At 49.8% G+C, this 12622-nt stretch overlaps 1 protein-coding gene across 3 annotated transcripts in view; it reads left to right on the top strand.

Moving 5' to 3' along the window:
* ASTN2 (astrotactin 2) overlaps positions 1-12622 on the top strand; it is an 834050-nt gene that overhangs the window by 180024 nt on the left and 641404 nt on the right. For all 3 annotated transcript variants that reach the window (XM_054689531.1, XM_054689530.1, XM_037494593.2), the window contains exon 3: positions 10078-10462. In XM_054689531.1, the coding sequence (XP_054545506.1) occupies positions 10078-10462 (385 nt within the window). The remainder of the gene's footprint in view (positions 1-10077; positions 10463-12622) is intronic.

The raw sequence follows: 12622 nt of genomic DNA, 5'->3' as shown, positions 1-12622 counted from the left end.
TAATCCAGCAGACCGGGGTAAAGGAGGAGTCAGAGTCCTGGAGCCATCAGTGGGTTTTTGCAGGCTTTTATTGGGGTTTACCAGGTTCACAGCAGGCAGGGGTGCTGGGGGGATGGGAGGCTGGGAGGCCTGCCAGCCTCCCAGCCCCCAGCAAGTCTTCACTCTATCTGGGCTCTCCGGCCTTCTCTCTCTCTCTCTCTCTCTCTCTCTCTCTCTCGGCTTCTGCTGCTTCTCTCTTGGCTTCTGTTCATTCTTGGCTTCTCTCTCGGCTTCTGCTAGTGTCCCTGTCATGCCGCCCTTAAATGCACAGTCTTAGCCCAGATGAATCCCATCTACCTAGGTCCACACCCTATTCCAGGTGCCCGCCATCAGGCATGCATTCAGGACCGCAAGGATCCATCATCTATCCTGATGGCGGGAAGGCAGAAAAGTCTGACATTTTTCCTTACCCTACAGTCCACCCCCTCAGGGTTTTCTGCCATTTAGTGTTCCTATATACAATTTTCTTAACAAACATAAACAATGTAGTCATGGCCCACAAAAGCAAATACATCACAATAACAACAAAATACAACAACACAAATAAGCCCTGGCAGGACCCAACCTAGTGGCAAAAGACAATTATTGGTACCAGCAGATGAGCCACCAAATCTGCTGCTGAAGGCACTGCTCATACGAGGAAGGGGAATCACTCAGACATCTCTGTCACAAGCCAGGAGCCATCAGGCTTCCTGACCTTATCTGGCTGTAGTCTTGGCTACAAGCCACACACAGCATCCACCCCTAGGATGCACTCACTCTGGAATTGGCGATTCTATACTGTTGGGGGTAATCACCAAACCTCAGGGTTTCTGTTTGCAGTTGCTCCAACATTCGGCTTTCATAGCCACCAATGTGACTTTCAGATCCCTGCTCTCAGGCCAACCCATTGCACAAGCACATGGGGCAGGGATCCTTGGATCCAAACTCTACATTCAGCTTGGGCTCCACCCCAAGCCATGTTCCCCAGCTGACCCCCAAGGATGGGTTCCTCAGCTCCTCACCCTCACTGGACAACAAGCAGGGCATCACCCACAGGTGATTTTACGAGACTCACTGGCCTTCCTCAGCTTACTTAGTGCTTAGCAGCCACTCAGGGCTTCCCAAACTTAGCATCAGTACCAGCTTTTGCCTTCTCAATTGGCTTTTCGCCTCTACCTAGCTGCTGGACATACACAGGCTGCTTTTGGCCATCAAGGCCTACTGGCCACCCCCAGATTCCCATCTCCTGGGGTGTACAAACAATAGCTTCCTCCCCCAGGGTACCAAAAACTTAACTTGCCAACGTTTTTTTCCACCTTCTGGTGGGATTGTCAGTCCAAGTTCATCAGACCAAGTCCATCAGTCCAAGTCCATTAGGCCTCTCCCTGCCATCAGCACTGGCGAGCTCCGAATCATGATCCTCTCTTCCCCGATGATTCTGCTGCCTCAGGAGTCATGGGCTGGTCCTCTCGGGTGTCTCCTTTACACAAGGTCTCGTCCTGTAGCTCCCGGAACTTGTCCACCTCCTGTGCTGCCGTGACACCTCCAGCGTTGTCACAGGCAAACACAGTCTGTTACTCCTTAGTCCCTCCAGGTCTTCAGAGGGCTCCATACCTGTCTGCATGGATCATCCTGCCGACTACGCCAATTGTAGGGACAGGACAATAATGACACAGTGCAGGTTTTCTAATCCAGCAGACTGGGTAAAGAAGGAGTCAGAGTCCTGGAGCCCTCAGTGGCTTTTTGCAGGCTTTCATTGGGGTTTACCAGGTACACAGCAGGCAGGGGTGCTGGGGGGCCAGCAGGCAGGCAGGCCTCCAAGTCCCCAACAAGTCTTCACTCTATCTGGGCTCTCCAATGTTCTCTCTCTCTCTCTCTCTCTCTCTCTCTCTCTCTCTCTCTCTCTCTCTCTCAGCTTCTGCTGTTTCTCTCTCAGCTTCTGTTTGTTCTTGGCTTCTCTTTCAGCTTCTGCTGGCATCCCCATGACGCTGCCCTTAAAAGCACAGTCTTAGCCCAGGTGAATCTCATCTACCTATGCCCACACCCTACTCTAGGTGCCCACCATCAGGCATGCACTCAGAACCACAAGGATCCATCATCTATCCTGATGGCGGGAGGGCAGAAAAGCCTGACATTTTTCCTTACCCTACACTGACCCAATCCTATGGACAGTTGTGAGTCAGAGAGATTCCATACTTCGTCCAGGCTTGCCCAGCTTACACATGGCAGGATGTGCTTTTAAAGAAGTCTTCCTGACCTACCTTTGACCCTGACAGGTGCTGTGATATTATAACTACTGCCAAGTCCAGCTTACAGATGTGTAAACTGAGGATCTGGGGCGGGGAATGTAAGAAATTTGAGGTCACAGTGAATAGAAGTGATTTCAAAGCCTTTTCCTGCAGACTGAGCCTGTCCCAAAGACTCCCCCTCTCCTCCACCTTTCCAGAGCCTAGCAAGGCAGGGATGGACATCTGGGGGTCTGGAACATTACTGGGGCTACCACCATGTCTCAGGCAAGGCACCCTGAGCCCTTTAGAACCCAGTGTGGGGGCATGTATAGGCAGGAAGGGATAGTGCAGGTTTTCTATGATTCGAGCAGATGGGTGAAGGATGAGTCCTGGAGCCCTCAGTGGCTTTTGCAGAATTTTATTGGGATTTTAGTGGGTACATGGCAGGCAGGGGTGACGGGAGGCTCTCCAGCGTTCTCTGATTCTCTCTGCTTCTGCTTTCTGCTATTCCGTTCATTCTGCTGGTGTCCCCGTGATACCACCCTTATAAGCCCAGTCTCAGCCCAGGTGTATCCCATCTACATATACCCACATCCTATTCCAGGTGCCTGCCAGTGCATGCATTCAGGATCAAAAGGATCCATCATCAATTCTAATGGTGGGAGGGCAGAAAAGCCTGATGCTTTTTCACTTACCCTACAGGGCATTTGGATCAATAAGCCCTTGACACTGGCTTCCTCTACTGGGTCAGTTTTCATGATGAAATGCTCATCTGCAACAAAAGCCATGTGGTCAGCGGTTCAGCTGATGCTGATGGCAGTTGGTGTCAGGATGGGTTGGAAGTAAGGGCAGGGGACTCTGCCAGACAGGAGGACCAGGCCACCAGCCTGGGATCTTATCAAATACACAGTTGATCATTATGCTCATCAAATACGATGATGAGGTGACTGCTGTCTCTCTGCAATACTTCCTGGAAGTTTCCTAGGCTGGTGTAGGGTAAGGAAAAACGTCAGGCTTTTCTGCCCTCCCGCCATCAGGATAGATCATGGATCCTTGTGATCCTGAATGCATGCCTGATGGTGGGCACCTGGAATAGGGTGTGGGCCTAGGTAGATGGGATTCACCTGGGCTAAGACTGTGCTTTTAAAGGGCGGCGTCACGGGGACGCCAGCAGAAGCTGAAAGAGAAGCCAAGAAGAAGCCAAGAACGAACGAAATCAGAGAAAGAAGCAAGGGAAGAAGAAGCCGAGAGAAGGCCAGAGAGCCCAGAGTGAAGACCTGCTGGGGGCTGGGAGGCCTGCCAGCCTCCCGGCCCCCCAGCACCCCTGCCTGCTATGTACCTGGTAATCCCAATATAAACCTGCAAAACCACTGAGGACTTCTGACTCCTCCTTTACCCAGTCTGCTGGATCAGAAAACCTGCTCAGTGGCCATTCCTGCCCCTACAATTGGCGAAAGTCAGCATGATGATCCTTTCAGACGGGTATGGAGCCCTCCAAAGACCTGGAGAGACTAAGGGGTAACAGACTGTTTCCCTGTGATGATGATGGAGGTATCATGGCAGCACAGGAGATGGACAAGGTCCAGGAGCTGCAGGATAAGACCTCGAGTGGAGGAGTTCCCCTAGAAGACCAGCAAACGACACCTGAAAGGACCAGTCAATGACCCCTGAGGCAGCAGAATCATCGGGGAGGAGAGGACCACGATTCGGAGCTCGCTGGTGCTGATGGCAGGGGGAGGCCAACGGACTTCGACTGATGGACTTGGACTGATGAACTTGGACTGACAATCCCGCCAGAAGGCGGAGGACCTTAGCAGGTTATGTTTTTTTTTTTTTTTTTTTTTTTTTTGAGAATCTGGGGGTGGCCAGTGGACCTTGATGGCCAAAAGCAGCCTGTGTATGTCCAGCAGCTAGGTAGAGGCGAAAAGCCAATTGAGAAGGCAAAAGCTGGTACTGATGCTAAGTTTGGGAAGCCCTGAGTGGCTGTTAAGCAGCCTGAGTATGCTGAAGACCTGTGAGTCTCGTAAAATCACCTGTGGGTGATGCCCTGCTCGTTGTCGAGTGAGGGTGAGGAGCTGAGGAACCTGTCCTTGGGGGACGGGTGGGGAACATGGCTTGGGGTGGAGCCCAAGAGGAATGTAGAGTTTGGATCCCCGACCCATGTGCTTGTGCAGTGGGTTGGCCTGAGTGCAGGGGTCTGCGAGTCGCATTGGTGGCTATGAAGGCCTGTTGGAGTGACTGCAGACAGAAACCCTGAGGGTTGGCGATTACCCCCAACAGAATAGAATCGCCAATCCCAGAGTGAGTGCATCCTGGGGGTGGATGCTGTGTGTGGCTTGTAGCCGAGACTACAGCCAGAGAAGGCCAGGAAGCCTGACGGCTCCTGGTGTGTTACAGTAGATGCCGTGAGTGATTCCCCTCCCTCATATGAGCAGTGCCTTCGGCAGCAGATTTGGTGGCTCATCTGCTGGTACCAATAATTTTCTTTTGCACTAGGATGGGGCCCTGCCTGGACTTACTTGTGTTCTGTTGTATTCTGTTGTTATAGTGTGATGTATTTGCTTTTGTGGGCCATGGCTGCATTGTTTATGTTTGCTAAGAAAATTGTATATATGAAGACTATATGGCAGAAAACCCTGAGGGGGTGGACTGTAGGGTAAGGAAAAATGTCAGGCTTTTCTGCCCTCCCGCCATCAGGATACATGGATCCTTGTGGTCCTGAATGCATGCCTGATGGCGGGCACCTGGAATAGGGTGTGGGCCTAGGTAGATGGGATTCACCTGGGCTAAGACTGTGCTTTTTAAGGGTGGCGTCACGGGGACGCCAGCAGAAGCTGAAAGAGAAGCCAAGAAGAAGCCAAGAAAGAACTAAAGCAGAGAAAGAAGCAAGAGAAGCAGAGAAGGCTGGAGAGCCCAGAGTGAAGACCTGCTGGGGGCTGGGAGGCCTGCCAGCCTCCTGGCCCCCTAGCACCCCTGCCTGCTGTGTACCTGGTAATCCCAATAAAAACCTGCAAAACCACTGAGGACTTCTGACTCCTCCTTTACCCGGTCTGCTGGATCAGAAAACCTGCTCAGTGGCCATTCCTGCCCCTACAGCTGGGGAATCTGTTCCTGAAAGTTCTTGGTGATTTGAAGAGGGACTGAGGCTGGAGAGGGGCTAGTGAAGCTTTGACATTGTCCCACCACCACCCCCCCCACACTCCATCCCCAGAACAGTGAGGCTAGTTTGAACCTCAGCTGTACAACTTTGAGTGAATGCACCCCTGTCTCTGTGCCTCAGTTTCTTGGCTTAACCCAGGGCAGTGTTTCCTACTAGGCAGGGTCATAAAGATAATGACAGAGTGGAGGTGAAGTGTTTGGGACAGATGAGGAAGAGTCTGGGAGCGCAAGACAGATTTGGTATAGTAGGCACTCAGCTGCAGAAGGTCAAGTCATTGACTCGTTCATTCATTCTTTCAACAACATCAAATAGGCACTTGCTGAATGCTATAAGCAATAGCCACAGCTGTCAGTTACCATACACCCCCAGTGCACTAAATCCTCCACATGCATCTTGTGGGGCTCAGTAAGTTACTGACAGTTACTGACTCAGTGTTTTGTAAATATCCCAGGCCAGGTAGGTTCATTGTTGGTTCAGGCAGCTGTAAAGAGAACCTTGGAGCCCTTGGCATCACCCCCCCCCCACAGGTTAGGGGAAACAAGCCAGTAGGGATGCGGCAACGTGGCCCCCCGTGAGTCCCTATACCCTTTAATCTCTCAGCCATTCTCTGACACCCTCCCTGCTCTCCACTGCACTCCGCTGCTCCAGTACCAGAAAGTGCACTGAAACACTGTCTCTCTGAGAACAGCCCTCCAGGCCATGCTGAATACTGCTGAAAGCCAAAGGCGGGGTTTCCTGAATTCCAGGAGCTCCCCTGTTGGCCTGTGGGTGTAGGAGAAGATCCAGGATGTCAGGGGTAACTGGGAGGGTCGCTGGGATGTGCTGGGGATAGGGAGGGGCAGGGCTGCAGGTGGACGGTTTGGCTTGGCCTGGCCAATGTCGGCCCTGGGATCTGACCACAGGTACTGTAGGGTAAATGAAGGTGATCAGGCTTTTTTGTCATTGGCCTCTGTGGCTAAGACCTGTGTCTTTGATCTTGTTAATGTAGATGCATATGGGTGTGGGCACGTGTGCCTGATTATGGACACACAATGGGTGTTTGTGCATGTGCAAGTGAGCACACCTGTGCCTAGGAGGGAGCGTTCACCCTGGGGAAGGGGGCTCGATTTGCTTGTCTCCCCTGCACACCATTCAAGCCTGTGAAAATGATGCCAAGTGATCCAAAATTCTTCAAATTGCTAGAATCCATGGTGAACCTACCGGGCCTGGGATGGTCGCAAAACAGGTACCCATAATTGGGTGGGCAGAAGGGCTTGGGATGGAGAGCTCTGGACCAGGCTGGACTTGACCCTCGCAGGGATTGAAACACCCAAAGCAGGAAAGATACAGGGCTGAGTTGGACAAGGGGATTTCCTCCAGGGTTAATGGACCCAAATGCAAAGCTTCCCTGAAGAGGCAGCCTCACACCATGCCCCGCAAAGCCTGGCTTTGAAAAATTGTTTTCCTTTTCCATTCCCAGGATGCCCCCCTCTTCATGCACCCTCACCGTCTTCCCCACTTTATCCCTTCTATCCTCCCTTAGGTCTGTGAGAGGCACTACTGTTAAAAAAACCAAAGACCTTGGAGTAAAAAGCTGTGTTCGAATCACAGCTCTGCCTCCTCCTGGCCTTTTGGGACCCATTGGACCTAAGATCAAAATCTGTGTGACTTCACTCAGGTTACTTAACCTCTCTGAACCACCTTTTTCTTCATTTCATTTATAGAATGGACACTATAGTCCTTAGTACACAGAGGGACCTTGAGGATTAAGTATTAAGTGGGTAGTAAGGAGAGGACTGGCTACTGTTTTTTCCAAGTACTAGTGTTCTTCCTCCTTTCACTGTCCACCTGCCTCTCCTGTTACCTCTTTCCTTCTTAGCCTTCCTTACTCCCTCTCTCTTTCCTTTCTAATCTCTGATGCTTAAACCTGACAAGCGATAGCACGTCACACATGATTTCCCGACACGGAGCAATCACTGTTGCGTGTTCTTATGTTCAGCAGCAGGAAAGAGGATCTGTTTCTGTTTTACTAGGGCTCCAGGGGAGATAAACCATACACACACCACTTTGACATATATTTGACAGGCTGCTCGCACACACATGCTCACATACGCACATATACATACCTATAGCTTTATTTGGCTTGTCTATTTGTTCCTAAGTTCTGACAGTCCAGAAAACCTTCCTAGGGATGCTGCAGTAATTCACTGTCAAAGTCAAGGCAGGACTATCAGTCCTACCTGCATGGCTGGCCACCTCCTAGCCCATTTGCCCGCCTACTCCCCGCCCCCAGTAGAGGTGATGGATCCAGCTTGGTGAGTTGAGCACCTCCCAGAAGGAGTGTGGCCTCCCTCCAGTGTCAACGCAGCCAGCAGGAAAGCTCCCAAACAGCAGTCACTGTCCTCCACCCCCTATCCCCAAACTGATGTCTTCAGTCACCGTCTGTCCTGTTTGTGGGATGGTGTTGGTTGGCAGGTAGTTATCCGATGTGACCTTACCTTCAGGGAGATCAGCCAAGGCAGAACAAGAGATGACACAGGTGTGGTGAAAAGAATTAGGCTTTGGAGCTAAAAACCAAAAGGAATGGAATAAACACAATAATGAGGTGGCTCAGATCTTGTGCTGCTATTCACTATCTGAGTTTTGAGTTTCTTGATGATTTTGTCTCCTCCCCCAGACAAAAAGCAGGTGATCCTGCTCTAGGGATTATGCAGCAAGGACTCAACAAAGTGGGTTTGAAGCTCTCAAACAGAAAGCACAATTTATCATGAAGAAAAGCGAGTTGGCTGAGGGGCCTCTGCCTGTTCACTGGAAGGTCTCGGGCACACAGTGAATAAGGGAGGTGAGGAGAAGGCAGGTGTTCCGCCTCCAGCCCTGGGCAGGTGCTGTGGGGAATGCAGACATATTTGCAAATACCCCGGCCCTTCAAGAGCTCCCAGAATAGGGTATTTCATGAATCTCATGAATCATGTAAGATATGTTCATAAACACTTAGCCTATTTCAATTTAATATATGGTATGCAGACGCAATCAAATATTTACCAGTTGGATATATTGACGAAAAATCAACTTCACTTTGCCTTAAACTTCTGATTAAGGGAGCCCTACAAAGGTACTTTTTTTTTTTCATTCATTCTTGTATCCAATACATTTTTTATTTTTTTTTTATTTTTTTTGACATATGAAACATTTATAACTTTATTTTTTTTCAAGAATGTTTCATTTATTGATTTTTTTTTAATTAATAAATTTTATTTTTATATTCCCCATACAATTGCAATCCCCCCATTCTGACCCCAATCCCTCCCCTCCCGCCCCCCACCCCCCAAAAAGTGTCTCTGGTTCATAGTTTTTGTTGATTTTGATTTTCACTTTCTTATAGTTATTCATTTTCCTGGTCCCTTATTTAAGTTTTCTAGATCCCTGCTATGAGTGAGACCATCCGGTATTTTTCTTTTTCTTTTTGGCTTATTTCACTGAGCATGATCCCTTCCAGCGTCTCCAATACATTTTTTAAAGATTTATTTATTTATGTATACAAGAACTGGGGTACAGGCCAGAGGTGCGGGGCAGGGGTGGTGAGAGGATTCACCAGAGATAGTGGGGAGCAGAACAGGTGGATTGACTGAAATGCAGTGCTGAGGGAGCAGCGGGTGAGACAGGAGAAGTCTGCTGTGCCATGTGGGTTACTCCCTGGCCGGCTGGAGTTCGAACTTGTGCTGAAGTGGCTGCAGATAGCTGCATAGTGCTGAGACTTAACCCCTTGCACCACAAGGGAGGCCCCCAACAAATATTTTTGCATCTGCTTTTTTTTCTTGGGAACTAAACATTAAAAGACTAGCATTTCTGAGAATGAAGAAAATACAAACAATGCAGAATTATGTTTGACTTAATAATGCTGTGTCACCTTTGCAGCAGGATGAAAGAAAGGCTGCTATCTCTTCAGTCCTCTGTGAACTCATTCCAGAGATGAGGAAGCAGGCTGAAAGTATGAGCAAATGTCCTGAGGTCACTCAGTTGGTAAAGGTAGTTAGGATTAGCTTCAGACATTCAGTTGTGCGTAGCTGCAGCTCTGACTTCACATGCTCTGTGGTTGGGATTGCTCTGCATGACCATTATCCATCTCATTCACTCCTCATGGCAACTTACAAAAGAGGACAGCAATTCTGTCATTCTTTATGCCAAAAATAAGGCTCAGAGAGGCCTCCCTGGTGATGTAAGGGGTTAAGTCTCAATACTGTGAAGCAATCTGCAGCCAATTCCGCACAAATTGATCCCCAGCCAGGGAGCTGACCCACATGGCACAGCAGACCTCTCCTGTCTCACTCGCTGCTCCCCTCAGCAGTGTATTTCAGTCAGTCCACCTGTTCTGTTCCCCACTCTGTCTCTGAATCCTCTCACCCTCCTACATCTCTGGCCTACACCCCAGCTCTTGTATGTGTAAATATGTAAGTCTTAAAAAAAAAACAAAAAGTCTCAGTGATGGCAAATTGTTTGCCCAAAGGCACACAGTCTGTTGGTGGGAAATCTAGATTTGAAATAGTGTCTCTCAGACGTAAAGGTGTGACTTGTTGCTCCTGGGGCTCTGTGAGCTGAGACCCAGGAATCCAGCCTGACTGTGGCAGATGGCAAAATCTCCTCTGACTTTGGAATTGTGTCCCACTTACTTGTCCCTCTCCCCTCTTCCAGGGCGGGCTGATCGCACTCCTGCTGCTGCTGCTGGTGTTCACCGTGGCACTGTATGCCCAGCGTCGCTGGCAGAAGCGGCGCCGCATCCCGCAGAAGAGCGCCAGCACAGAAGCCACCCACGAGATCCACTACATCCCCTCCGTGCTGCTGGGCCCCCAGGCCCGAGAGAGCTTCCGCTCCTCCCGGCTGCAGGCGCACAATTCTGTCATCGGGGTGCCCATCCGGGAAACCCCCATCCTAGATGACTACGACTATGAAGAGGAGGAGGACCCACCCAGGCGGGCCAATCACGTCTCCCGCGAGGATGATTTTGGCAGCCAGGTCACGCACACCCTGGACAGCCTGGGCAGGTCCGGGGAAGAGAAAGGGGACTTTGAGAAGAAAGGTGAGTCCTTCTCCTGGCTTGGCACCTTCTGAGGGGGAAGGGGGTGGAGCTGGGAAGAGCTCAGGAGGTGGGCGGTTGGGGATACAGTTCTTTCTGTCTTCTGGGCTGTCATTGTGGATTTATGGGCAGCCTCCCTACTGGGTTATCCGTTTATCATCTTTGGCTCTTGGATATGATAGGTGAAGAAAAAAGCAACACCAGAAGGTATGTAGTCCAGCATCACTCCATTGGCCCTTGGTTACCTTCCTTGCTGGCCTTCTTACTACTGAGGAGAGTGCGCCTCTCATTTCCAGCCCTACTGTCTAACAGTTTTTCCTTTTCTTGAGTTGAACACTGGTCCCCTGGCCCTCCATGTCTGTACACACACAACCATGAATCTGAATCTGATCTTCCTTCTCCATGGCAGCTTTCTTGGGAAATTTGATAACAGAATAAAAGGCACTCTGTAGCTTCTGAATATCAATGAATAAAAAAAGTCCCAGTTTCATTACCTTGTCTCATAACATATTTTTTTCTGATTTCATCATCCTGGTCACTGGTCTTTGATGGATATTCCTATTTTGGGTGTCCTGAAGTTGAACACTAGAGCTGACAAGGTAGGGGTGCTGAGGAAAACAGAACTTTCACCCGCCTCTTGTCGCCACTTATGCTTCTGTTGATGTAGCTTGGGGTCACAGTGGTTTTTGCAGCTATTGTGGGCTTGTGGTAAAATTCTGGGTGACTGAAATCTCACTCTTTTTCATATATGCTGTTTAAGATCCATTCCCTTAATTCTGTTGGAGGATAGTCAATTACTCGGACACAAGCACAGGATGTGTTTACATGTGTCTTATTAGCTGTCTATGTCTCCAGCTTATTTGCAAATGGAATTTGATGATTTCCTTTAAATAAATGCAGCAAAGGTACCATTCTGCTTCATCTCCACGTTGTCTTTGTGACACTGGTGGTAAGGATGGGTTCATGGTGTGGCCTGGAGAGCCAGTGCTGGCACAACTGACCCAGTTCATCTGTGAGCTGCGAGGAGTCCTGAAGTCCTGAGGCCACATTCTGCTCTTCTGCCCCCAAGATACTCCTTCTCAGACCCATCCTCCCAAAATGCTCAGTGGGCAAACGGGGACATTGGGGGCAGGTGAGGACACAGGAGTCATCTGGACTTGGGTTCGAATCCTGCCTCCCTGGCTTACTGGGTGACCTTAGAAAAATGGGAATTCAACCTTCTGAGCCATAGTATAGCATTTTTGAAGGATTACTTATAAAAAATAAAATGTGTGCAAAATATGTAGCCCAGGGTCTGGTGCATGGTAGGTGTTGGGTCTCTAGGGCTTATTTGAAGGCCTCAGACCTTCCATTTTCCCTGGACTTCTGACTCCACACTTGGCTCATCAATCCTCTCCTGTTTTGAAGCTCCCACCACATGGGCTGCCCACTACCCTGGTACCTCTGGTGGACTTCCTTGTCCACATGACTCCTTGTGTCTTTGAACTGGTTGTTAACCATTGTGCAGTTGTTCACCTACTCAAGTGTGACTGTTCCATGTGACTTCCCATCTTACAACCAGGACAGTCTGCATCTGTCATCCCTCCCTGTCCTGAGCGGTCTAGCATGGTGCCTTACACCTACAGAATGGCCACTGGTGACCATTTAGAGGCCTGTTTGGGAACAACACCACCATGCCAGAGCATCATGATTTTTTTGTCTAAGATAGAACACTGCTTGACTAAGACAGGGCCCATTTTTCTGGAGGCGTCATTGTGGCTTTTGTGACACAATTCACTGAGTTTTTCTGTGCTTACATGGCAAGTGGCTTATTCAGAGTCAGACTGCCTATGTCACAGCTTTGCCGGGTTGGGGGCAGGGGAGTCCCATGGTAAATTATCTGCTGTAGAAGATGCTGAAGAAGTTTTTTTAGCTGGGATTTGTTTTCTCTACCAGCCTCGTCCCCAGCCTAGCCAGGAGCAGTGGTGCTCTCTCCTCCAGCTCTGGCGCAAGCTGGACTGTTGGGGCTGATCACTGCTCACACTGAACGGTCATTTCTCTTTCCATCCCCCAGACTGGACTTGCAGAACAATGGCAGAGTTCTCTGTCATGAGTTCACTGGCCTCCAGCCAGGAGCTGAGGCTTCCTAGGAGGCACTCTGAACATACATGCTGACTGAATGAT

Source organism: Talpa occidentalis, unplaced genomic scaffold (assembly GCF_014898055.3).
Source record: "Talpa occidentalis isolate TD23 unplaced genomic scaffold, MPIMG_talOcc4v2.1 talOcc4.7, whole genome shotgun sequence".
NCBI lineage: Eukaryota > Metazoa > Chordata > Mammalia > Eulipotyphla > Talpidae > Talpa > Talpa occidentalis.
The sequence above is the reverse complement of the archived record's forward strand: the minus strand, read 5'-3'. Positions and strand labels throughout refer to the sequence as shown.